The 25,500-nt window shown below is 38.7% G+C and overlaps 5 protein-coding genes across 7 annotated transcripts in view; 2 read left to right on the top strand and 3 right to left on the bottom strand.

The window, feature by feature from the left end:
- Positions 1 to 25,500, bottom strand: part of LOC141905055 (small ribosomal subunit protein uS19-like) — a 251,138-nt gene that overhangs the window by 38,318 nt on the left and 187,320 nt on the right. Inside the window, exon 1 of one of the 2 annotated variants that reach the window (XM_074793785.1) lies at positions 15,559 to 15,562. The exons of the other annotated variant lie outside the window; for it this stretch is intronic. Coding sequence (XP_074649886.1) covers positions 15,559 to 15,560 — 2 coding nt within the window. The 5' untranslated portion in view covers positions 15,561 to 15,562. Of the gene's footprint in view, positions 1 to 15,558; positions 15,563 to 25,500 lie in introns of those variants that run through there. 2 annotated transcript variants of the gene reach the window in all.
- LOC141905796 (RAB6A-GEF complex partner protein 2-like) lies at positions 1,049 to 3,737 on the bottom strand. The gene is made up of 6 exons (XM_074794829.1): positions 3,597 to 3,737; positions 3,169 to 3,305; positions 2,148 to 2,528; positions 1,786 to 1,913; positions 1,497 to 1,674; positions 1,049 to 1,405 (listed from the first exon to the last, which is right to left on the bottom strand). The coding sequence occupies exons 1-6, from the start codon at positions 3,710 to 3,712 to the stop codon at positions 1,182 to 1,184; spliced, it is 1,164 nt and encodes a 387-aa protein (XP_074650930.1). The 5' UTR covers positions 3,713 to 3,737; the 3' UTR covers positions 1,049 to 1,181.
- On the top strand, positions 3,998 to 7,953 carry LOC141905097 (geranylgeranyl transferase type-1 subunit beta-like). 2 transcript variants are annotated; one of them, XM_074793852.1, is made up of 10 exons: positions 3,998 to 4,122; positions 4,468 to 4,659; positions 4,908 to 5,032; positions 5,111 to 5,178; positions 5,255 to 5,406; positions 5,714 to 5,846; positions 5,933 to 5,978; positions 6,195 to 6,379; positions 6,640 to 6,748; positions 6,822 to 7,953. In XM_074793852.1, exons 2-10 carry the CDS (start codon positions 4,553 to 4,555, stop codon positions 6,971 to 6,973), a joined length of 1,077 nt encoding a protein of 358 aa, XP_074649953.1. In that variant the 5' UTR covers positions 3,998 to 4,122; positions 4,468 to 4,552; the 3' UTR covers positions 6,974 to 7,953. The 2 variants fall into 2 exon arrangements, with proteins under 2 accessions (XP_074649953.1, XP_074649954.1); XM_074793853.1 differs by having other exon boundaries at positions 4,007 to 4,122; positions 4,471 to 4,659.
- Positions 9,753 to 14,519, bottom strand: LOC141905255 (nose resistant to fluoxetine protein 6-like). Its single transcript, XM_074794075.1, has 11 exons — positions 14,480 to 14,519; positions 13,742 to 13,886; positions 13,040 to 13,138; positions 12,733 to 12,901; positions 12,286 to 12,365; positions 12,018 to 12,128; positions 11,563 to 11,680; positions 11,289 to 11,487; positions 10,836 to 10,978; positions 10,132 to 10,382; positions 9,753 to 9,811 (listed from the first exon to the last, which is right to left on the bottom strand). The coding sequence occupies exons 1-11, from the start codon at positions 14,517 to 14,519 to the stop codon at positions 9,796 to 9,798; spliced, it is 1,371 nt and encodes a 456-aa protein (XP_074650176.1). The 3' UTR covers positions 9,753 to 9,795.
- Positions 18,086 to 20,878, top strand: LOC141905845 (F-box only protein 39-like). The gene is made up of 2 exons (XM_074794905.1): positions 18,086 to 18,192; positions 18,996 to 20,878. The coding sequence occupies exon 2, from the start codon at positions 19,006 to 19,008 to the stop codon at positions 20,389 to 20,391; it is 1,386 nt and encodes a 461-aa protein (XP_074651006.1). The 5' UTR covers positions 18,086 to 18,192; positions 18,996 to 19,005; the 3' UTR covers positions 20,392 to 20,878.

Genomic DNA, 25,500 nt, shown 5'->3' with positions numbered 1-25,500 from the left:
CGGGTTCCAACCCAGTAATCACTGATTCAGAGTGGTCCTGATGCCGAATAGAGGATGTACGGGGTTGTCCCGTGTTCGAACCAGGTAATTACTGATACTGATTCAGAGTGGTCCTGGTGCTGAATAGAGGATTTACAGGCGTGTCCGACGAGATGATATCAAGATTTTCTACCGTTATCGCCATCTATTGGAATTTGCCTGAACTGACTAGACAGCTCTTACTGGTCTCACTGACTGTTCTTTAATCCGTTAAAATCACACTCGCCATCTGGTGGATATAACCATCATTAGACTGTAGTAGCATAGAAATCCACCAGATGGCGAGTGTGATTTCAACCCACTAAAGAAGAGTCAGTGAGACAAATAAGAGCATCTAGTCAGTTCATCCAAAATCCAATAGATGGCGATCATAGCATCATTATTCTATGTACCAAAAGTTTTAGTTGGAGTGTAATAAACTATCTTATCTTATCTTAAACTATGCGGATGTCCCGGATTCGAACCCGATAATTACTGACACTGATTCAGAGTGGTACTGAAGCTGAATAGAGGATATAGAGGGGTGTACCCGGCTCAAATCCAGTAACTACTGACACTGATTCAGAGTGGTCCTGATGCTGAATAGAGGATACAGGGGTGTCCCGGGTTCAAACCCAGTTATAAATAATAAGTCAATCCTGGCAATCCCGCTACACCGTAACCCTAGACTGCCAGAGTCGACATATGTTAGTGTACCAAATTTGGGTTCGAACCCGGGACACCCCTGCACATCCTCTATTCGGCATCAGCACCATTCTGAATCAGTGTCAGTAATTACTCGGTTTGAACCCGGGACACCCCTGCACAGCTTATTGGCAGCACCTCCATCCTCCTGCTCATCTCCTTTCTCCTCTCTATCCTTCTCTCCATCCTCCTCCACTCATCCTCCTGCTCCTCCCCTTTATTCTCTCCATCCATCCTCCTCCACTGATCCTCACGCTACTCTCCAGCTCCTCTGATCAAGACATTGACAATAAAACAAAATAATCTCTCATTCAAATTACCTCCATCTTTATTGAATAAATGTATATTTATTATCTACATGAAATAAAATATAATTTCGATCCTCAACATGAAACCATCGCGCATTTCATACAACAACTAAAACACACACAGATACTGAGACTAGAGACAGACAACTCTTATACATTCATACAACTACTATTCCTCAATAGAGAAGCACCGTTTGATAAAAGAGGATTAGTAGCGAATATCTTTACGGGCATGTCCCAGATCATTGTTTCCACTTCTAGTTTCTCCGGTCCTCGCCAGGTGGAGCTCTCCGAAGGTTCACTCGGTGCGGCGTGGTCCGCTATCTTATTACACGAAGTGATGAACTCGAAATGAAGTCTCCATCTTAAACAAACTGAAACAATCATTACAACAATCAGCGGCTGGGCACGGCAGGGCAGGGCAGGGCAGTACACGGCAGGGCGGGGGAAGAAGGATATATTTACCTATATCTGTTATAAATCCAGGTGTAACTGACAGCGGGATTGGTAAAGTCATATGTGTCTTTTTATGATGTAAACAGAACTGATGATGTTTAGTGTGATTTAATATATTTGAGCCCTGCGCCGGTCGGTGTCGACATTCTTCAGAAACAATCTCTTCACTCTGTAGAGTTACTGAATACTGCAAATACATATAATATACTTTAACACAGGGGTATCTCACTCGTGTCTCACCCCTCAGGAGGGGGGGATGGGGCTCAGGGGGAGTGGGGCTAAATGGTTGATAATCTACCTGAACACAAGGAATATCTACATCAGAGAAATCGAAAGTTCCGATGATATCCTCTCCGAGTTTATAAGCTTGTTTAAACAGACAGAATCGAGCGACTTTTCCTTTAGAATTAGTGACGTTATAGAAATCTGAAATATTACGGAAATGAAACAACTTTAGCTTAAACGAGATAAACAGGGATATATTACCAGGCACTGCTACTGCGGTAAGTGAGGATCCACCAGGTGGCGCAGCTGGTACTGAATGAACTTTTCTCTTCGAGTAAATTAATCATCGATGAAAACTATACCAAAAACTGACAGTAGCTGATATCTATTGGAGACTGTGTGACACGCCCCCTGGTGGTACGCGCCGGTACTTACTGGGTTGTTTACGAGCGGTAACTGTAGATAGCACCTGAAGAGCGATATCGCAGATTGTATTCTCTGGTTTACGCGTGATTTGAAATGGATTTGTCGGAGATATTTCACCTCCATCTCCCGTCGTATAAACGCTTATATCATTTAATCCGTGTAACACTAAAACACGGAACGGGATGCGTAATAGTTTGGTCGGTGTTTCGACTCGCTGGGTTCCGATTGTTAGTTTATACGCGTATTTCACGGCTTGTCCTTTAAATGTAGGTGGCGCTTCACTGGGTATCGTTTCTCGGTAGATGAATGATTTCGATTCACCAGGTCGTAACGACAGATCACAGAATAAAATCTTCGGTTTCGTTGATAAAACAGTCGTCCCTCTTTCACCTGAAACATTTATACATCATTAAAATCCATACATCGTCTCGAACTAATGTTTACTGTAGGCCTATTTAGATATAAGAGTTTATTGTATTTAGATTTAAGAGTTTACTGTATTTAGATACGAGAGTTTATTGTATTTAGATTTAAGAGTTTACTGTATTTAGATACAAGAGTTTACTGTATTTAGATACAAGAGTTTATTGTATTTAGATTTAAGAGTTTACTGTATTTAGATACAAGAGTTTACTGTATGTAGATTTAAGAGTTTATTGTATTTAGATACAAGAGTTTATTGTATTTAGATTTAAGAGTTTACTGTATTTGGATACAAGAGTTTACTGTATTTAGATACAAGAGTTTACTGTTTTTAGATTAAAGAGTTTACTGTATTTAGATTTAAGAAATTAATGTATTTAGATTTAAGAGTTTAATGTATTTAGATTTAAGTTTACTGTATTTAGATTTAAGAGTTTACTGTATTTGGATACAAGAGTTTATTGTATTTAGATTTAAGAGTTTACTGTATTTGGATACAAGAGTTTACTGTATTTAGATTTAAGAGTTTACTGTATTTAGATTTAAGAGTTTACTGTATTTTCATACCTTGATTTTGAAGTTTCAACGATTGTCTGTGAATCAGTACCTGTGATACCACTGCTGCTGCTGCTGCTGGTACCACCAGTAGGTGTTATTGCAGGTGCTGTGGGTAAATTCACCCTTGATTCACTGATTGTTCTCTGACAGTGTATTTGTGCACTTGCCCACGCCAACGTTTCAGCCCTGTCAAATAAACACATCATCTTTAACAACCGATAACATTTAACAGGGGCAATCTTATTAGGGGGAATGAGGATCACCAGTTAAAGGGAGATCTGTCAGAAATGCGCACCCCCTTTTCAAATGTCATGGAACCGCCTATTTAGATCGGGAGATTGACTCGATGATGAAAGGGGTTGATTTGCCTGATCAGCCAGTGAGCTTTAGATCTAGGTGACCAGGGGCTCCAGTTTGAGTTGTGGAGGGGAAACAACAAACCTGTATTTCTCAGCCAACGATCTAGGTCTAGGTGACCCGTGAAATGGTATTGGATTTCCTCTATTAGAGAATGTTATAACACACTCTATCGTTTCTCCCGCTAAATAAATCGTTCCTCGTTGTAAAACTCCATTCACTTCGATTTGATGCATATTTTTTCAGCTGTCAAAAACCGAACCCGGAAGTGATTGATACCAGAGGAGGGATGACTAAATCACATCCCTCACAGTAACCTTCAAAATTAACAATTTTTTCATCAAAGATTTGACGTTATAGATCACTTTACTACTAATAGTTGAGATATAAGATAGCGGCGTTGGTGATGTCATCGAAGAAGAAGAAGAAGATTGATTGTTTTATGAGTTAATAAATTGATATTGTATTTTATTTTGATGCCGCCAGCCGCGGAGGACTCTGCGCTGTCAAGCGAGATACCCGCCGCGGAGGATATCAGCGCCGCAATAAGCTGCATCAAATCATGATCAAATCAATCCTTAATTTCGTCAAAATCTGAGCAAAAACTGTAATTATTTGATGAGTTTGTCTAAGGATTAATTCAAAGGTAAAAAGTAGACGCAAAATAAATCAAGAACATTCATACGGAATCAGCTAAAACAAAGTCAAATTCAATCAATAAGGCCTTTATTATCGTTTCAATTAATTGTTGAGGAACTGGATAGTGAATATTGAAAGAGATTGTCTATGTAGAGTACAGGTCATGGGTACCATATTCTACACCCTCAGGTCACTTTGTCTATTATTAGGAATGTGCGACACATAAATAAAGGGCCTACACGAAGCCTGCCACACACACCACACATTAGGCTAGCCCGTCGCCCGTCACCCGTCAGTAGGCTAGGTGGCTACAACTTGATATATAATACTAATGATGGTTTACTATTATCAGCAGCAGCTGTAGTGAAGAGATTGGTAAACCACGGCCCCGGGAGGTACGCAGCAGCAGCAGCAGCAGCAGCAGTGAAGAGACCACAATGTCTGATCATGATAAACCGGATCTGATGAAATCTAAACATGTGAAATTTTTCCGTCGAACTCTTGCCGTTTTACCTGGTCACATGGTCTCATTGGATACGATGAAGTAAGTGTTGCATCTCCTCAGTGATTGGTTGATGAGTCCGGGGTGGGTCGAAACATCTCCTCAGTGATTGGTTGATGAGTCCAGGGTGGGTCGAAACATCTCCTCAGTGATTGGTTGATGAGTCCGGGGTGGGTTGAAACATCTCCTCAGTGATTGGTTGATGAGTCCGGGGTGGGTTGAAGCATCTCCTCAGCGATTGGTTGATGAGTCCGGGGCTGATGTCTGATTGGTTGTTTATTCTATTGTAGGATGACGATAGCGTTTTTCTCTATTTCTGGTCTCGATATTCTCGGACGTTTAGATGAATTAAACGATGATAAAGAAGAGATCATTGAATGGATTTATTCGTTACAAGTTTTACCGGATGAAGGAGGTCGGTCAGTCGCAGAATCAAAGATCAAACTTTAAAAAAAAGTAACAATTTCACTTCATATTGAACTAATATTTTCAGGTAAAAATATGAACAAATGCGGTTTCAGAGCATCGAATATGATTGGCTGTTCATACGAGCCTGAAAAGGTAATTCTTTAAATAATCGTCTTTCTCGTGGACGCGGTTCTAAATGAAACTGAATGTGAATGTTTTATTTTTAAAGACTCGTTCAGACCAGTGTATATACGACGGTAGTCATATAGCTATGACTTATACAGCACTAGCCAGTTTAATTATACTAGGAGATGATTTATCGAGAGTCAATAAACCAGCAATAATTCAAGGAGTTCGTAGTCTACAGATGTCTGATGGAAGGTAAATATAAACTCACCTGACTCCCGGGGGGGGGGGGGGGGCGCGTAGCCAGGATTTTACTAAATAGATACAGTGGAACCTCGTTACAACGATATAACAAATACAGAATTTCATCCCAAGTAAGAAAATTCCATTTCATATTGGAATTATAATGAATTATCGGTTATAACGAACAGATTTTCTGGTCTCGTGAAGTTGCCTGTAACAAGGTTCCACTGTAGGGTAGGCCGCTCCGCCCATGATGACTACACGGTTTAGATGGATTCTACTATATTTCAGGTTGTATTTATTGTTGATTTATTTGTAGTTTTAGTTCGACTATGGACGGAAGTGAAACTGATATGAGATTTATTTACTGTGCTGCGTGTGTTTGTTATATGTTAAATGATTGGTCTGCGATTGAAATTGATAAAGCAGTTGAATATATCAAACACAGTCAGGTAACTCATCTTACATTCACTGTATCTTTATACATGTAATAACATTTATCTAATCAATGATAAGATGTTGTGCTGTTAAATCGTAGGGTTACGAAGGTGGATTGGGTCAAGGAGCTGGGCAAGAATCACATGGTGAGAGATAATCCACATTAATCCGGAGATAATCCGTATTAATCCAGATAAATGATAGTAATGATTTGATCGATTGAAATGCTTTGGACTTCTCTTCAAAAAGGCTTCGTTTTAATCGGTTTTATAGACCGCGTTTAATAAATTCACCCATAAACCGGGGTCCAGTATCTCGAAGTAAACCTAGCTGAATAAAACGTGTTTGAACTATATTTTCAGGTGGTTCGACGTTTTGCGGAATTGCGTCACTTGTTTTAATGAAAAAACTCGATCAAGCATTTACGATAAAAGATTTAAATAGATTGAAACGATGGTGTATTCTACGTCAACAAACTGGATTTCACAGTCGTCCTAATAAACCTGAGGATACGTGTTATTCATTCTGGGTCGGTGCTACTCTTAAAGTACGTTCAGTTTCATTAATATCTCATCATGACTACACTTTAAACTTCATCGTGTATACTGTAGAAATAGATCGACCGATAAATAATTGCTTATCGAGGATGCTCTGAAAGGCTATCTGTATATAGGCCTGTGGTGATGATATATCACTAGTCAAATCAGATACATTATAAGCGATAGATTCTATCTACATTCAACTCAGAAATCACTCAAATCAGACAAATTTTGAGTTGCTTTGAATGTATTTTACCTGTATTTCTAGTTACTCGGGATGTTTGAAATGACTAATTACGAATTCAATCGATCGTTTGTGTTAGAAACTCAAGATGAAGTAATCGGTGGATTTTCTAAATGGCCTGATAATACTCCAGGTACAGTTCACCTCACAGTCAACAGATTATCCGATTTAAACAATAGTTTTTAAACTGTTTTTATTTTTTTCAGACCCGCTACATTCATACATGGGTCTCGGTGGTTTATCATTTTTAAAAGATCCTGAATTTCACCTGAATGAAGTCGATCCTACTATCAATATAACACTGCGAGCTATGGATCATTTACATCAACTACAGAAACAATGGACGGTTGCCTCGTAGCGCGGGCACGGGCAGCATCTCGGGCAGCCTCGTAGCGCGGGCACGGGCAGCATCTCGGGCAGCCTCGTAGTGCGGGCACGGGCAGCATCTCGGGCAGCCTCGTAGCGCGGGCACGGGCAGCCTCGTAGCGCGGGCACGGGCAGCATCTCGGGCAGCCTCGTAGCGCGGGCACGGGCAGCATGTCGGGCAGCCTCGTAGCGCGGGCACGGGCAGCATCTCGGGCAGCCTCGTAGCGCGGGCACGGGCAGCATCTCGGGTAGTCTCATAGCGCGGGTACGGGCAGCATCTCGGGCAGCCTCGTAGCGCGGGCACGGGCAGCATGTCGGGCAGCCTCGTAGCGCGGGCACGGGCAGCATCTCGGGTAGTCTCATAGCGCGGGTACGGGCAGCATGTCGGGCAGCCTCGTAGCGCGGGCAGCCTGCTAATAGTCAACATGAATTAAACCTGTCATTGAGCAATGGCCATACAGTGTAATACAATACAGTGTAATTGTAGTATATTGTTGATATATTGTGATTGATTGATTGATTGTGTTGTTGTTAAACAATGTTTGAACGATGATTTATTGTGGAGTTCTGATCGGTCTCGCACATGTCTCAACAGTAACCCCTTCCCCTCCTTAACTAACTACAATATTCAATCTGTATCAGTATGGCTTAGCCCCACGAGCAAACAATTCTAATTTTGAGTCCAACTAAATTGTGAAATTCAATTGTCCAGTCCTAACTGGGCGACCAGTTGTATCGGCAGGAAACAGGGCTAGCCAGTGGAAACAGGACCAACCAGTGGAAACAGGCAGGAAACAGGGCTAGCCAGTGGAAACAGGGCCAGCCAGTGGAAACAGGCAGGAAACAGGGCTGGCCAGTAATGTTTTATATCGTGACAATATTGTAAAGTATTCATTGATTCAACGATTGTTGTATTTAAACCTTTAATTTATGTTGGAAAAATAAATTATTGAATGTGAAGGTTATAAAAAACTTGTTCCAGTTTTGAGTAGAAATAATTTTGATTGGATAATCTCGGTACACAAAAAACAGTCACCGTAGTCACTCTGTTCGTCCCTAGTGTTGGCCTGGTGAACAAACGCAGAAACCCTAGTGTTGGCGTGGTGAATAATCGTAGTAACCCTAGTGTTGGCCTGCTGAATAAACGTAGAAACCCTAGTGTTGGCCTGGTGAATAAACGCAGAAACCCTAGTTTTGGCCTGGTGAATAAACGCAGAAACCCTGGTGAATAAACGCAGAAACCCTAGTGTTGGCCTGGTGAATAAACGCAGAAACCCTAGTTTTGGCCTGGTGAATAAACGCAGAAACCCTAGTGTTGGCCTGGTGAATAAACGCAGAAACCCTAGTTTTGGCCTGGTGAATAAACGCAGAAACCCTAGTGTTGGCCTGCTGAATAAACGCAGAAACCCTAGTGTTGGCCTGGTGAATAAACGCAGAAACCCTAGTGTTGGCCTGGTGAATAAACGCAGAAATCCTAGTTTTGGCCTGGTGAATAAACGCAGAAACCCTAGTGTTGGCCTGGTGAATAAACGCAGAAACCCTAGTGTTGGCCTGCTGAATAAACGCAGAAACCCTAGTGTTGGCCTGCTGAATAAACGTAGTAACCCTAGTGTTGGCCTGCTGAATAAACATACTTAGTTGAACTTACAAGTCTAAGTATCTATCAGTTTTCTATGGTCTAGTGGTAAACTCCCCGGGTTTATACTTGAGGGACCCGAGTTCGACCCTCAGCCGGGCTGGGGTAGGGTTATACTGGACCGTGGTCGCGCATCATCTTCACGTTTTTTCCTTTATTACTGCATCATCCAGTGGACAAGGATTGTGTCTTTTTATTGCTGCTGGGAAAAGTTGAGTTCATTACTGTTTATTTCTGTTCCTTTTTTTTCAATGAAGTGTTGATTGAATACTTAGATATAGCTTCCTCGAGATAAAGCACCAAGCGCAATAGGTTCCGTGTTGGAACCTGAAGCGCGATGGATTTTATCTCTAAAAAGAATTCATCAATTACAATTCTCTTTCTGTATAATACTAAGTGATGTCTTTTATTCTGTGTATTTGTTATAGTTTTCGAGCGAAACCTTCACAAATAATAAACAACAAGATCCCCAGGGGCACGAGATGGCTATTCCCCAGGGGCACGAGATGGCTATTCCCCAGGGGCACGAGATGGCTATACCCCAGGGGCACGAGATGGCTATTCCCCAGGGGCACGAGATGGCTAGCGGCCTGTAACATTCGTTTGTGAATGATACCATTACACACTACAGAAACAATTACTCATTCAATTGTTTGACTAGGTCATATTCCCTGAACGTTTCAGACACATTGATGACCGTTTCGTATTTTATTTATTAATTCTGAAACAATATTTTTGAAAGTGTTTGGGGGCGATCCCCAAGAAGCCTTGGTACCGGGCAACAACAGGTCACCGGACTCGGCGTAGCCCATGAATAGTGTTCTATCTTCTCTGAAAGTTTACAGATATTTTGACCTTTTAGTATTTACTAAATGATTTTTGAATAATTTTTAACAGTTTTTTAAAATATGTTGGGGTCAGACCCCCCGAGGAGCCCTTACACCGGGTTTTGATTATATACCGGGTTGTAGTTCGTATTTTTGGCGCCCGGTGTTTCAAAGATGATTCTAGTGATGAAGATCTATGCCGGAAATTCCATCTAAGCCATTAAAGCGCAATATATACACAGATATAAACTGATAAAAAGCAACATTTGGTGAAAAGCAGCATTTATTTATTCAAGAATCAAAATCGGAGGACTCGAAGTTATCATGAATGGTCGGGACGCCGTGCTCTCGCTATAGAGGCTTCATCCTGAATGAGTATAACAATGGAAAAAACAACAGTAGGCACTAGACTGACACGAGCAATCTAACCGCATTCATTTACTAAAAGGGACCGAACATTTCATCGTTTAAACAAATTTTTCGTATTGTCATTTACTAGTGATTTGTACTACTAAACTTGTCACCGTTGCGTACTGCGAGTTATGAATAAACTGCCCACCCCCTCCCCCCTCCCTCCCCCTTCCCTCCCCCCTCCCTCCCTCCCAGACTGTAAAATGTTCACCTCTCTCGATCTATCAATATCACAGATGTTTGTATGGTAAGTTATCAAAACTTAAATAGATTTACATTTTTGTGATTTGAACACTTGGTTCAACCTCAGCTCGATCTGTTCCGGTCTGCTGCTGATATTCTGATTTAATGGCACCATTTTCTTTACATTCGGCTCGAACTTCTGGAGTGTTTCGTTGACAAGTGCAACGAGTTCCTAAAAGACGCCTAAGACCGGATTCGAGACCTTGTGACGGCGATTCAAACGCCAAAGAGAACAGCATTGATAACAGATACGTGGTCAACAAGTGACCCATAAACGTGATCGCCTGGAGGAAAAAACAAACAAATCACGATTAGCAAAGTTATCCCAAAAAATCCTCAATAGGACCCAGTTTCAAATTGAACTCCTGAAAATATGAATATTATAGCCGCGATCACACGGAGACCAAAATGGCACGGATCAGGCTCGGGCCAAATTTGGTCCGTACCTGATTAGAGAGCGCGTTCACACGCAAATCATTCACTCGATACTAAACAATGCTCAAACAAAGCGAAGTGGATCATTTCCGGTGCCAGTTGCAATTCAAACGCAATCATTTGTCTGGTGCTAAAATTAGGCTCGGGCAAAATCTGGCCCAGGCCAAACAGGCTTGGGCCTATTTGGCACCCGTGTGAACAGTTGTTCCGGGCCAAATTTGGCCCGTGGCAAAAAATGCACGTGTGATCGCGGCTTATATCGATGAATATCGATTTGTATAAAATGTGTTAACAATACTTACGATATATGTATGCGAGGCATAAACAGGTGCGCGTTGGGAATTGTAGTTTATCAAAATGACAATAGGGTGCAGTAAATAGGCGCTATACGTCAGTTTACTGAAAACATGGAAACCGCGCCAACTCAAAAACGACTTGATCAATCCTTTAAAAAAGTGAAATCATTTATTATTCTGGATGTCATTCTTAGTTAAACCAGTGGGATAATTGAGATCAACTTCAACTAACTGTTCAGAAACTATCACCCAGATCGTTTTAATTTCTTTTTCAATTGATGATATGATATGATATGATATGATATGATATGATATGATATGATATGATATGATATGATATGATATGATATGATATGATATGATATGATATGATATGATTTTTTTTCTCCACAAAAAGTAAATCGTAATCGTAAATTCAAACAAAATATACGGCGATCAATTGTTAAATGTGGTACTTACCCCCGTAACCTGTCTCACAGGCGATCGTTAACCAACTCAAACCCAGACACCAGGTGGCACCACCTAACGTATAGTACGCATTGCCCAGACTGAGCGGCATCGGATTCAGATAATAAAGCGGTTGGAACTGAGTGTATAGCCCGAATACGGGTAGATATAGAAACAGTACCGTCAAAATCCATAACACAGCAACTAAAACCTACAAAAATATTATAATACCATCAAACATTTTTTTCATCAATAGTTTTCATCAATAGTGTTACTCGCGGTTTACCTTATGTATTTTAAAACCAGCGCCGTTTTTAGCCCTATATAGATAGTAACCTGTAGCCAGACCTATACCGTACGCGGCCACGTGGTGAAAAGGAGCTAAATATACCGCAGAAAGAAACCTGTAAAGAGAAATTTCACAATCCCAAATATTAGAAAAAGGTACATTTTTAAAAGAGGCAGATAATTTTCAGCAGAAAGACACCATCGATCATTCAGGGTTTCATCTTTATTGTCTGAATATTACATCTGAATGCAGTAAATTTTCTTTTGACTTTGAAAGTGCACCAAAATCGGTTGAAGTTGATACTAGCCCCTGATACCTGTGTCTCTGAGTAAAATCGTTTAACCGTGCTAGGAGTTTGGCTCCCCCCCCCGAAAAACGAGGAATTTGGGTGGCCCCCTTTTAACCAGGGAGTGGGAGTTGCCCCCTTCTATCGTCACTCAGTGTTTACTTACTTCGGTCCTGGGGATTGTGGAGTCATCATACCCATCTTAGTTACGAGTCCAACAGATATAAAATCAATCAAACATAGCATAATTACGACGATAAGTCCCGCCCACCAACACCTGTCGATTCAAGATAAACAACATTTTTTTAAAATTTACGAGATGAAACTGCATCTATGACCAATAGCAATTCGTATTAAATATTTCTATATCACATGATTTTAAACTTGTAAATTTGGAATCAAAATTGACGATCCACGATTTGAGAGAAATTTACTTGTAAAATGCTAAAATTGGTAACGGAGAAATGATGTAGTATTGCATGTCATTCGCCATGAACCAAGTCCAACCGACACACTGAAAAAAAAACAGTTTAAATTCTGATTTAATTTATTACTCGAAAAAATATTACCATAATCAATGACTCGATGACTAGTCAGGTGCGTTGGAAGCAATTTTTGATTGCTGCGGTCAATTGCCGATTTTTGACAGGTTCTAAATATTGCCGTCAGCGAATTTACTTCAATTTCGTCAAAAACATGATATACGGAGAAAGAAAAGACGTCATTCAGTGAATTATTGCCGCGGCTTTCACCGCTGTAGTCGCTACACGGATGTTGAACTTGTAGTTCAACGGTTTTCGGTCGGGAATTGACTCCCAACCAATGAGTGACAATATTTGAGTTAGATTGAATTGACTGCGCTATTTCTGTGTGGAACTTACATCATTGATTCCGGGTTCAACTACATTATTAATGTATAATAAATGTGACCACCACGTTTTTCTACACCCGGGTGACAGTCCATCAACGTTCGGATACAACGGTCCATCGCCGAAATATCGACTGAGAAACGTTGTGCCGACCAACAGCGCCATGTAAGCCGGGGTCAATCTAGGAAAAAAACTAAATCTAATGCATGCTCGAAACGGTTTCAAAGAGTTTGATTGAAAAATAACCGCCTCAAAATATGTTAGTGACAACCGGAAGTGGATCGATTCGAGGAATAAAGGTGCATGCTGGGTAATTTACCTCCAAATCCTATGAATGTAAAACATGAACCAGTTGACGTTTCTGGGACCGTTCACTTTATTCAGTTGTTTCATTGATAAATACATTAATAATAAACCACTGAAAATATAGAGAAAAATATATCAAAGTAAAATATACAAGTGCAGACTGCACAAAAAGTGCTGACGTACATCCCACATGCTAAACATAATAGCTGATCCACAGTAACCCTAACCCTAGCAGAGCCCTAACCCTAACCCTAGCTCGGCAGTAACCCTAACCCTAGCACAGCCTTGACTCTGGTAGGACTCGAACTTCAGACCTCCAGCACACCAGCCGGGCATGCTAACCCCTAGACCATAGACCCGGAGTGTTTGACCTCGTTTATAAGTTTGCTAGATCGGTGCGGTGACCAGTGATCAGTCAGGTGTTAAACTAACATAAAACATTCTGATAAAAAGCTATATCTCGATGAATTTTATAGAATTATCTGATATTCACCTTAAATAATAGAACGATTCTACTGGTATATGAAACGTCATGATAGTTTGAAATATCCAACTCGATATGTTGTCACTATGCCAGATAAGATTACCTTGAAAATAATTTGAAAATTAAAGAAGAACACATTGTAACAACAGATCATATGAAATTAATTAAGAGATTATTATTATGATTTTTATATAATTTTCCGACTCACTGATTGGTACTTTTTCGACGAACCAGCTGACTGTATGTCCTAGTATAATCCAACACATACTAAAGAATCTAATACCGTTTAAAGTATTCAAACTCGCGGCCGGAGTTTCAAATGATAATAGTTTCTTTATATTTGAATAAGCGGAAAATGTTATCATAAATTCACGAGCTGTAAAACAAAAAATAATGCTCGTTACAGTGTGTTTCCGAATCGCCTGAACGTTGAATAAAAGTTCAGAAATTCACAAAAGCTGATTGAGACCGTTTCGGTTACATCAGGTGATCATTAGCAGTTTGAACATTTACGACGTTTTTATTATGACATGTTAAATCATGTTAAATCTGGTGTTGTCTAATAGATTCAGATTTAATTTCATTGCTCCCCGATAAATTATACAATTTTTCGAGCACCACAGAATACCAAAAATAACCAGTTTACATTTATACAATTAGAGCGACTTCAGAGCTACATGATCGGTATATGCCTTTTTTATCCCAAGAGCTTCCCTAAGATGCTCGGGTCCCGTGATGTGAAACGATTCATACATTTTCTTAAATTAGGGATACTTATACTACATGTAGTTGTTGCGGTTTGTACGGTCTTCTAAAACTTTCGAAAATAGTCCAATCTCTCCATAATCAAATAGGTATTTATAGTGGAATGATAGGAGACTCGTTAACCAACGATAACTGAACTATGTGAAAATTAATCAAAATATCTAATGATTCGATCCTAGAAAAAGATTCTCCACAATTATTTACCCGTCATGTATTTGTTTTTGATTCCTGTGTTTTTCTTCATTTCTCCATCATCACCGGCGACTAGTCGATCTGATTGGCTAAACTTTTTATCTCTATATTTCCACACAACATCAACTACTGTAGCTATTGCGATCATAAACAAATAGAAACTAAAAGCTGCCCTGAAAATTCATGAAAATCATTTTTATTTCGTATCATATTTCGGATGATCACTAGTGTGGGCGACATTTACTTGTTTAGTGGAATTGGGAATAAATAATTAATACGACTTCAGTTATGTGATGACTTATTGTTTAATGACACATCGAATAGGCCTAAGAAGTATGAATTGGGACCAAGAATAGAAGTGACCTTGTGGCGTACAACCTAACAGATGATCCCGTGATATTAAGAATATTTTAAATTTTCAAACATTTCATGTTGCAAAGTTTTATTGGAATTCGTGTAATTGGAGGTTTTCATCGTTGGACCAAGAGGAAACTTATAGAAATAGATAAACAAATAAATAAACACTGATTATAAATTTTACTTACAATACATATGTAGATTCTGTAGATAATTTTGGAATACTGCGTTTACACGTAGATGAGGCTGGTAAGAGATTATCAGTAAACCCGCTAGATTTTAGAGCTGAAATTATCAATCATAATATATAGTTTTTAATATTTTGATAATCTCAGAAAATTGATGGATTATTGAGCTGCTTAATCATCAAACGGTTTTCAGAATTAGATAAATCAATATCCAGTTCAATCGAAAATTAAATGAGTCGAATTGAATCGAGTGCGTCTATAAAACTGGGTCCTAGATGTCCAGTTTCATAAAAAATATCAACCCCTATGATTTTGACTTTTATTATGATCTACCATATTTGGTACCTTATTCAATAAAACACTTACATTACTGAAGCTAAAAGTGTGGCTAGAACCATAACATTGAATAAAGATAGGTTTTAAAAACTAATCTAAAATGGGTAAAATTTTCAATATTTCTAAACTATCGGGTAAAAACACTCTAAAACATCGGTCCGCAAAGTGTAAAACATCTGACACCATAGTTAGATTTTGTAAAAGAAACAGATTTTGACAAGACGAATGAAATGACCTGATAGGAACTTATTTCAGCAGCTGATTTTAATTAAAGAAGTTAAATCGATTTAAGAGTTTGTGAAACTGGACGCAGGGTTTGTAGAAAGTAAATTACCGCTGGTTACGATTTTGAGGTTGTCACTGTCACCGCATGTATCGGGTAGACACATCCCATAGAACTGATCGATTGATACCTGTAGTAAAAAATAATTGACAAACTGAATTTGAAAAATTTTATATTTCTTCTCTTACTAGATTAGCATATAAAAAAGGAACATTCTTTCCAATTTTAATAAGAATTAGGCCTATTCGATATGAACTATATACTCAACTATTGATTTTTTCTGATTCGCCAAACAATATCGCGCGCTGTCCGATGATTTCAAACATTTGTCGAAGTCTCCGAACCAGAAATTGCCCTGATGAATGACAGGTTTGCCCCAGGACGCGATCACTGTATTAGAAACAAATAAAAAGAAAATAAAACTAAATTGAAAGTTTATTGACGACTTGAAAAATACAAATACTTTGCTTAATATCGTCGACAATGAACGATATAATTTGTATCATATAAAGAATCAATAAAGTGGATTTGAATTTGAATATATCGATAATTGAATTTCAATCTAAGCCGGATGTGACGAAGTGCACATGCTCTCAAAAATGATTACCAAAAATTATTGCCTCAAATATCCAACTGTGAATGATATATGGAGAATTGTCTCATAGATGAGGACCGCGAGGGCATTAATGACCAGTCCGTGGTTTAAATTACTAATTCTTTTAAACGCAGATGACATACTGTGTTGCTGGTCCGAGTCCAAGTGAATTACACAATATTTAGCAAGAAAGGTTGCAACATAAACATTGCCTCTAAATGGCGATTATAGGTATATCAATTATGGTAAATCGAAGGTCATTATATTTGAGAAGTGACGACGAGGACAATGATAATAATTCAAACTAATTAATAATTCAAATTCTGCTATTTTCTTGGTATTGATCTTATGTATTTATCTGCTCTGCCCCAAATTTCTTTTGCTGAACGATAAGCTTTGAATTAATGAATTAAGCTACAATTAGTTATTAAAAGTAATCTTACTTGATGAAGCCGATAGGTTTCCTTGAATTCTCGCTGTAAAAATGTCTGATAAATCCTGTTGACATTTTACTGAACAATTACTATTTTGATATGTCGCGAAAACGGCAGAGATAAACGCCATGTTTCAGATTGCGGTTGTATTTTTATCTACGTAGAACACTCAGTAACGAATTTGCCATTACTGTGGTGTGTATAAGTACTAGTACTGTTTATACATTTAATTACTTGGCAGTACTGGACTACACAGGACAATACTCTATGCCCATACAGATCCTAATACACTCGGTGTTGAGTGAACCGTAAATTGTTTGATTTTTCAACTCGCGTATGATAGGCGTACTGGTGTCTTATAATTAACACATGCTACCATCAATAGAACAATCAGAGCTGAGATATTACTCATTATTTTAGTGCGATAAATTGCTCTTGAGCATGTAGAGAGAATCCCACAATTATAACGAAAAAGTCCGAAACTTCGAGATAGTAGTTTATTTCAACGTTTCGACTATATCCTAATAGTCATCTTCAGGAATAATGAGATACTACAGAAATTAGAGCAAGTCCTAAAACCGATGTTAATTCGAGGAGTTCCATTGAATTGGATCCACATCTCCAGTTTATAAATGTTCGTTCATCATTTGAAAATAACTGTGTTTCACGTGCCCTCAATAAGTAATTATATTTGATAAATCCGAGTATTTTTGCCAAAACCATGTCAGAAAAGCGGCGGCTCTCATAAATATGTGGTGAAGTTGCCGATATAGTAGTGTTGTAAGGAATCATTGGAACTGATACGCAATCCATTATTCAATATAGATTGTACCTTGACAACCAGAGACAATACGCGATCAGTTATTCAGCTATCCGCTGTCCAGTCATATTACGACACAATAGCAGCCCGGAATTGCAGCCCATACCGAACTCGTGTGTGCAGATTGTTTCATCCACCATTGCGCGGCGGTACAACAATTCACGCATCAGGTCGGCGTCTCGTCATGTCAGTGTAACATCCTCTCACGGCAGGGATTCGAACCTGATGGCATCGCTAAACTCAGCCACGGCACGAACCCCGTTACACTAGACCGGGTGTCAGGTTTACCGCGCGCAAACTTGCAGCACCGATCAGACTTGCACGTTGTATAATCACTGAGGCAAATTTCACAGAATTTTTCTAGGTGGACTTGTTTGAAGTATTGTGAAATGCTATTTTGGCAAAAGTATGCGGCCCGGGCTTCCTTGGCCTAGCCCAAACCTGCCCCTGGGAAAACAGAAAACGGGTTAGAATATTAAGTCAAATCTAAACATTCTTTCATTTCGTATTATAAGTATGAATCTTCCAACATTTCACTTCACCAGTTCTCATTTTGAGCATATGTTGCAAACTATCGGGACTTCTCGCGGTACTGTCTGCATTAACTCGAGAATACGTTTGACAGCTACTTTTCTCTGCACTCGACTTAAATTTATGTGATTCAAAGACGTTGTAGCAGTGTTTATCATAATCAAACAAGTCAGAAATAAAGGTAAAATTATTGAAATTGTAAGGATACATAATTAATAGTGGTTTATTTACTAATTGATGTAGTTTTGCGATGGCTTTGACTGTAAACTAGCTCTCTGGATTTAGAGTAATAGCATTTTAGAAACTTCTTTTATTTTTTTGATAAGAAGTTTATTCGTGTAATGCTCATTTGATTAGTAAGTGAGACTCATTTGGGATTTTAAACTCGTATATAATTAGTCTGAATAAAGGTTTTTGTCTCTACTGTGGCAATACGATGTCTACTGATGTTTGGGTGTGGTACAGCACCTCTAGTACTGGAATAGGCCTGTGGCTTACAATACTGCGCTATACTGCGTTAAAACTATCAATCAATTCATACATTTAATCTCAATTTATTAATGTTGTTTAGGAAAAAACTACGTTAGAAAATAGAAACTCAGTTATAAATCTGAATATTTTCGTTGAAGAGAAGATTTGTATTAGAAGTGAACTGATCAGTGTAGGCTATGTTCTACAGGGTTAACCACACGCATCAGTCATGATTTTATGAATAACAAATAATGAAATGTTAGTTTCTTATGAGAGTGTGGAACTGGGTTCTGAACTGTGGAACTGGATCCAGAAGTGTGGAACTGCTGGGTTCTGAACTGTGGAACTGGGTCCAGAAGTGTGGAACTGGATCCAGAAGTATGGAACTGCTGGGTTCTGAACTGTGGAACTGGATCCAGAAGTGTGGAACTGCTGGTTTCTGATTGTTAAACTGTGTTCTGAACTATGGAAGTGGCTCCTGTTATTTAACTTTTTTATTTTGTTTTTTTTCAGATTGAATAGAATGATTGAATTGATAGATCTGCCGGACGTAGTGATAGTTCACGTGTTGACCTTTCTGAAATCTAACGACAGATTCAACACGTCTTTAACTTGTAAATCACTGAACTCCAGATTCAATCATCCGTCTTTATGGAGGTGTATGAAAATAGAAATCAGTGGAAATTACCACGAAGATGAAGGCAGAGTTATGCGTAAGAATCAGCCTAGATCGGAGAGTATTATCGAAGCTAAGAGAATCGAGGATAAGTTATGCTGTGTTGGTGGTTACGTACAAGAACTTGAACTAATATTTCAATGTTGTAGTAAACCAATAGATGAACGATCTCAATCTCTTATTCATCTATTCATTTCAAACGCATCTCGTTTGAAAAGTTTGACATTATCGATGTATCCATGCCAACAGGGTACGGGTAGAGTTGCTCATTCTGAAGACCTACAAGCCGTTTCGGCCATTTTGAATTCGTGCGATAAATTAAACAGTTTTACTCTGAGATTTTGGCCGTCTTCGGCGGGTCAAGGTTATCATATATTCGAAAAACTGGTTTCTAACGAAAATTTGATTTCATCCGTGGAAAATTTGAATTTATTTTGGCCGGATCGCGACAGTTCAAGTTGGGCGGCGATACGAGCTAGTGAAACCCCAGCGAGCATTGTCGAAATCATCGATCAGTTCAAGAATTTAACGCATTTCAGTTTACCATCGAACCTGTTGAGCGGGGAACTTCTGAGAGAACTCGTAAAAATGCCCAGAAAACGGCTTCAATCGCTGCGCATTTTAGTGACATATTCGCGTCAAGAGTCGTCTGCGATTCCTCAAATTTCTGCCGTACGTTGGAAGGATTTCTCCTCGTACCACAGCGACGTGTCTATCGAGGTCGTATTCTCAAATCGCGTGCCTTCACCGGATATGGCGGCCATCTTGAATATAGAAATGCCAGTTAGTAGTTTGTATTTCATGCCGTATTCTCGTTGTAGTAAAACGGATATAGTGGATTTCGCGATGAAATTTTCCGGTTCTCTGAAGCGTTACGTGAATCTCAGCAACGAAACAATCGACGCAGATGAATCACTGCTGAATCTAGTGAATCTCTGCAATCATTTACACACGTTCGTCCATTATAGTAAATTAAATTGGAAAACTGTAATCGATTTAGCGAAATCTAAATCTGAAAATTGGTTCAGATTCGAAATATCGGAAGAAGCGATAAATTTTCGGGATGATATGGCAGATGAGAATGAGGTGATCAGAAAGGTCGACGATCAATATCGTTTGGTGGGTGTAGAAAAATGGGGGGTTCACGACGATGACGTCATTAAACATAGTACGATGACTGACAGCGTATCCGTGGCATTAAAACAACGGTGGAAACCGACAAACAGGCATTAGACCGACGTTTGACCGACAAGCAGACACTAGACCGACTCTTGACCGACAAACAGGCATTAGACCGACAAGCAGACATTAGACCGACGTTTGACCGACAAGCAGACACTAGACCGACACTTTACCGACAAACAGGCATTAGACCGACATTTGACCGACAAACAGACATTAGACCGACACTTGACCGACAAACAGGCATTAGACCGACAAACAGACATTAGACCGACGTTTGACCGACAAACAGACATTAGACCGACACTTGACCGACAAACAGACAGCTGACCGACACTTTACCGACAAGCAGATATTAGACCGACACTTGACCGACAAACAGACACCTTAACCGTTTCATATTATACTCAGTCGTGGGTGCAATTCTGAGAACTACGAACGTGATTTTTTTTCTTTCACAATTTGTATGAATTGAGAATATTTATTCTGGTCATTTTCACAATACACAATTTATATACCATTATACTTTCTTCTATATCTGTTGGTACATGTATATACCATGGAATAATGAATACATTGTTTATTGAGAACTGTTTATAATTAATAATCATGAAGAATTGTAATTGTTGTAATCAATTGAAATGTTATTGTATTGAAATGTTTGTATTATTTAGAATAAATACCGTATGATATAGAAACATGTATGATATTCCCCGAGTCCCCTCACCCATGAGTCATTTTACAGAGTCCTAGCTTGATAATGATTATTACATAGAATCCTCGCTTACCAGCTGCTGAGTTCACGTCAGTCAAGTGTAGTCTATTTCATAATAGCGCTCCTAGTGGATCCTCGATTGCCACAGTCGGTTTCAGTGAAGGAAATACAATGAATTCACGCAATCGGTGTTATAGCCAGATATTTCAACTAACCTCAGTTTTAGATACCGGTATGTCACTTTATCCCTGGTATGAAGTCACGCGGGTTATTGATGGTAGTTGTATCTTTGTCGAGAGCTCACGGTACATTGTGTGTATCATCTGGAATTGCGACTGATGTCGCTTCAATCAGATGCAGTGAGGGAAACATTTTCGTATCAATCAAGTTCTGAAAAAACTTGAAGTTTCTCAGCGAATAGTTGCTTTGATATAGATAGTTCATATAGATTAGTTTATTCTAATCTCAAATGTCACCACGGCGCCAATTCATTGACGACACGATGAACGACGGATCCTCGTAGCCACATTGAATCTGATCGTCGAAATGTTAAAGTTTTTTTCTATAAGATCCGAATTGGAATTCGTTTTGGATGAGGGAATCGACCAGTCCGAGGACTGGGTGCAGATCGGTGGATGTCGTATGGTTCTTGTTTCTGTGGAGGGCAACAGTCTGACAGTTGAGTGCAGGTTATATGTGGCTCAAAATAATAATATCTTTTTAGTAAATTAATTCGTCCATGCAAATTCTATTGCATTGCACCCTAAAAAGAAAATTCATAAACATTCACAATGAAGTAAAACGATATTCGATTGACAATGTACTCAAATCTGTAGAATAAAATAACCGAGTTCGACCCGCGGCGTTAGTGTTAGGAGGTGTTAGGAGGGTATATACAGTTTTTGGGGAAATATTCCTTGGTTTTTGAATCTTAGGTTTTGAAATTCGGTATTCTGTTTTATTTCTTTAGTACAAAAATGAGTAAATGATTATTCTATGAATGAAGTGATCGCTAATTTTTATTCTCTTTATTTGAAACTCTTAAAGTGATGTCGGATTATGAGAAAAGAGATTTTAATCTGAAAAAAACTCGCAAGTTGAAGTCACCGATATCTCATATCTCAGTGTGATGCCAGGGGGGGGGGTGTTAGGAGGGTATAAAGTTTTGGGGGTAATATTCCTTGGTTATAGTTTTCTCGTTTTCAGTAGATGTGTAAAACATATATATCCCCGATCACTGGTTTCATCGATATTTTCACTTCGTTTCTATCTTCATCCAATCCAGAGAGACATGAACGAAATAGAGGGATTCAATTGGAAAAATTGGATTCTTTTTTTCACACAGGAAATGTAATAATGATGGACATAAATTACCTAGGAAAAAAACCCGTCCACCCGCCCGTTGTTTCATTTTGAAATTCTCGTGTACAGAACATACATTCAGTAGGGCCACTACCTTCCTCACATAACAATAACGTGACCTATTGTCGTACAGGCCACAAACTGGTTTGTACCAGAACAATCAAAATCCGACGTATTTGGTCAATCTATAGATCGCGTATGAGTGGTCTGTGTAAGGTTTGTTTGCCGTCTCGATCTGATCATGATCTCACAGACTGTGGTCACATAAAATGATAAAACCACATTACAGGAGGTGACACGACCACAATTCGGGTTTAAACACATTTTGAGAATTACATCTATTTTACCGTCAAACCATTTCGATCAACTGGAATTTAGTTGTCAAAATGGATTTACAGAATCGTTTAAGTAATATCACAGGAATCTTTCTTTGTGTGTTTCCATGCCATATATCATAAAAGGAGTGAGAACTTGAGTATATCAGTACAGGTATATTCGATATTGGTCACGTAGATTTGTTTCCACATCTCAAATGTCATCACAGAGACACGACTTCATTCATAAAACAAAGAATTTAGGTCACAATTGGCAATAAATGTGTATACATTTGAATCTAAAAACCTCTGTGAATTTCAATATGAAGCTTTGGTTTATTTTAGATTGATTTTTAGTAACTCTCAAAGCGACTCATGTAACGGGTAATTTCAACAGAGCATGTGAAATGTTGAGATGATTATATAGTGTTCTCAGAAACACATAATGAGAGGGCAGCAGTCACTACACAGATTGTCGCGTCAAACTGTTCTATTCTTGTCATGGATAATTTTACCACTATCATCACTACAACTCGTAGAATATACCGCACTGCTGTGAAGAGACCGGATTATATCATAGCTTTCAGAAGATTCACCGACTTCGTTTATAAATATAACAGAACATTCAAATACGTTTTCTTGCTTCCGCCGGGAAGTGTGTTCAACTTTCTGACCATAATTTTACTGATAAAGTGTCGCAGATATCAGTCGGTTCGTTACACGTTCCCTTATCTGATAACTCTCGCGTTTTCAGATCAACTTGTCGTCTTGTTTCAGTTAGAGCAATTCCCTTGGTATATGAAAGACTTGGTAGTTTATCATCTAGGATTTTATAGAGAATGTCGCGCTACTTATCTGACATTCGCTAAACACAGTAAACTATGTCCATCACTTTACTATTTCTATTACTATTTCTATTATCTGCCCAGACGATTGTTTCCTTCGTGTATATTTCGGAACCTATTTTATAACCAGGCAATATCTGTATCAAACTACACAGTTATAGTGATTGCTATCGAGAGATTTGTTTCTATTCGTTTTCCTTTCTTTCACATGAAACATTTCACCGTCACTCGGCGTAAAATTGCAGTAGGTTTTGTCATAGTCTGGGCGTATTTTATGAACTTGGAAACAGTCATCATATACAGTGTTAAACTCCGCAAATTTCGTAGATTCAATGAAACATATGACAGTTTTTCTTGTAGATATTCGCTCAACCGTTTGAGGCTTTCTCAAATCTTACAATTACAAGCTGCGAAAACATTTTTACAAGATATATTTCCTTCTGTAATAATTGTAATATTATCAGTGTTAACTGCTGCATTACGCAATAAGAGATCTGAGATGAGAGCGAAGAGAACAGATCGTCATCAATCTTCAGCCAGTAAAACTCTTCTTGTTGTAGTTATTGTGTATATTTTACTAGTTTTCCCTCAAGCTGCTGCTCAATGCATCTACAACTTAATGTTCGTCATTCGACCAGTGCTTGAAAGAAATCATGGTATAATTGTCAATGACAGAACAACAAATCCTCATTTACAATTTTTTCTCGGCACTTTATGGTTCGAGTTAGAAAAATTCCTACTAACATTCCGAGAATTTGTGTTCTGTATTAATTTTGTTATATACATCGGAACATTGGAAGTTTTCAGGAATCAATTAATCAAATCATTTACTGATTGTTTTTGTTGCAAAACAAACAATATCCGATGAGTGAATATTCTCTGCACCTTTCATCTTTACAATAGAAATCAAATCAAATTGTTTCAAGCACTGCATTTTTTCTCACACAAAATAAATTTGCTATTTGTAAAATGTAATGATCGTAGTAATAGAGTAAATGATCAATATTATTATACGGACTTATATCGGAAAGGAAAATCCCCGTCCACCCGCTCGTTGTTTCATTGTGAAATTCTCGTGTACAGAACATACATTCAGTAGGGCCACTACCTTCCTCACATAACAATAACGTGACCTATTGTCGTACAGGCCACAAACTGGTTTGTACCAGAACAATCAAAATCCGACGTATTTGGTCAATCTATAGATCGCGTATGAGTGGTCTGTGTAAGGTTTGTTTGCCGTCTCGATCTGATCATGATCTCACAGACTGTGGTCACATAAAATGATAAAACCACATTACAGGAGGTGCCACGACCACAATTTTGGGTTTAAACACATTTTGTTTGTGAGAATTACAACTATTTTACCGTCAAACCATTTCGATCAAGTGGAATTTAGTTGCAGCAATTTAATAGAATAGAAATTCTATTCAATAGAAATTTCGATCAAGCGAAAGTTCGCATCAGAAAATTCCCAAAAAACTTGGAGAAAAAAAAATTGCGAGACAGAGATCGCAAGATGAAACGGTGGTCACGCAAATTTGTTTTCGCGCGTTTCCAATCTGGAATTAGTAACACATAAAAAAAACAAACCAGCGCAGAAATAGAACGAGACAGTGTATAGTTTCCTGATGTGTCGTAAATCCAACTTGAAAATATGAGTTAAAAATCAGCGGTAATTGGACATTCACAGACGCGCCAACATCAGGATGTTCCTGACAAAACACAACGTGAAATAATAATATCACCGATTAGAGAGTCCTCATAGAGCGAGCTATTTATACAGCTATTCAAAAACATTAAAGTGATAGCCATCTGAAATATACAATGTATGAAGCTGTCTAAATACTGATATGCTAATATATATATATATATAACTTTGCTGTTTAAATATCACAGTGGTTTTATGTCTGATATAATGAAA

The sequence above is a fragment of the Tubulanus polymorphus genome, chromosome 5 (genome assembly GCF_964204645.1).
Source record: "Tubulanus polymorphus chromosome 5, tnTubPoly1.2, whole genome shotgun sequence".
Lineage (NCBI taxonomy): Eukaryota > Metazoa > Nemertea > Palaeonemertea > Tubulaniformes > Tubulanidae > Tubulanus > Tubulanus polymorphus.
This window is presented reverse-complemented; position numbering and strand designations above follow the sequence as displayed.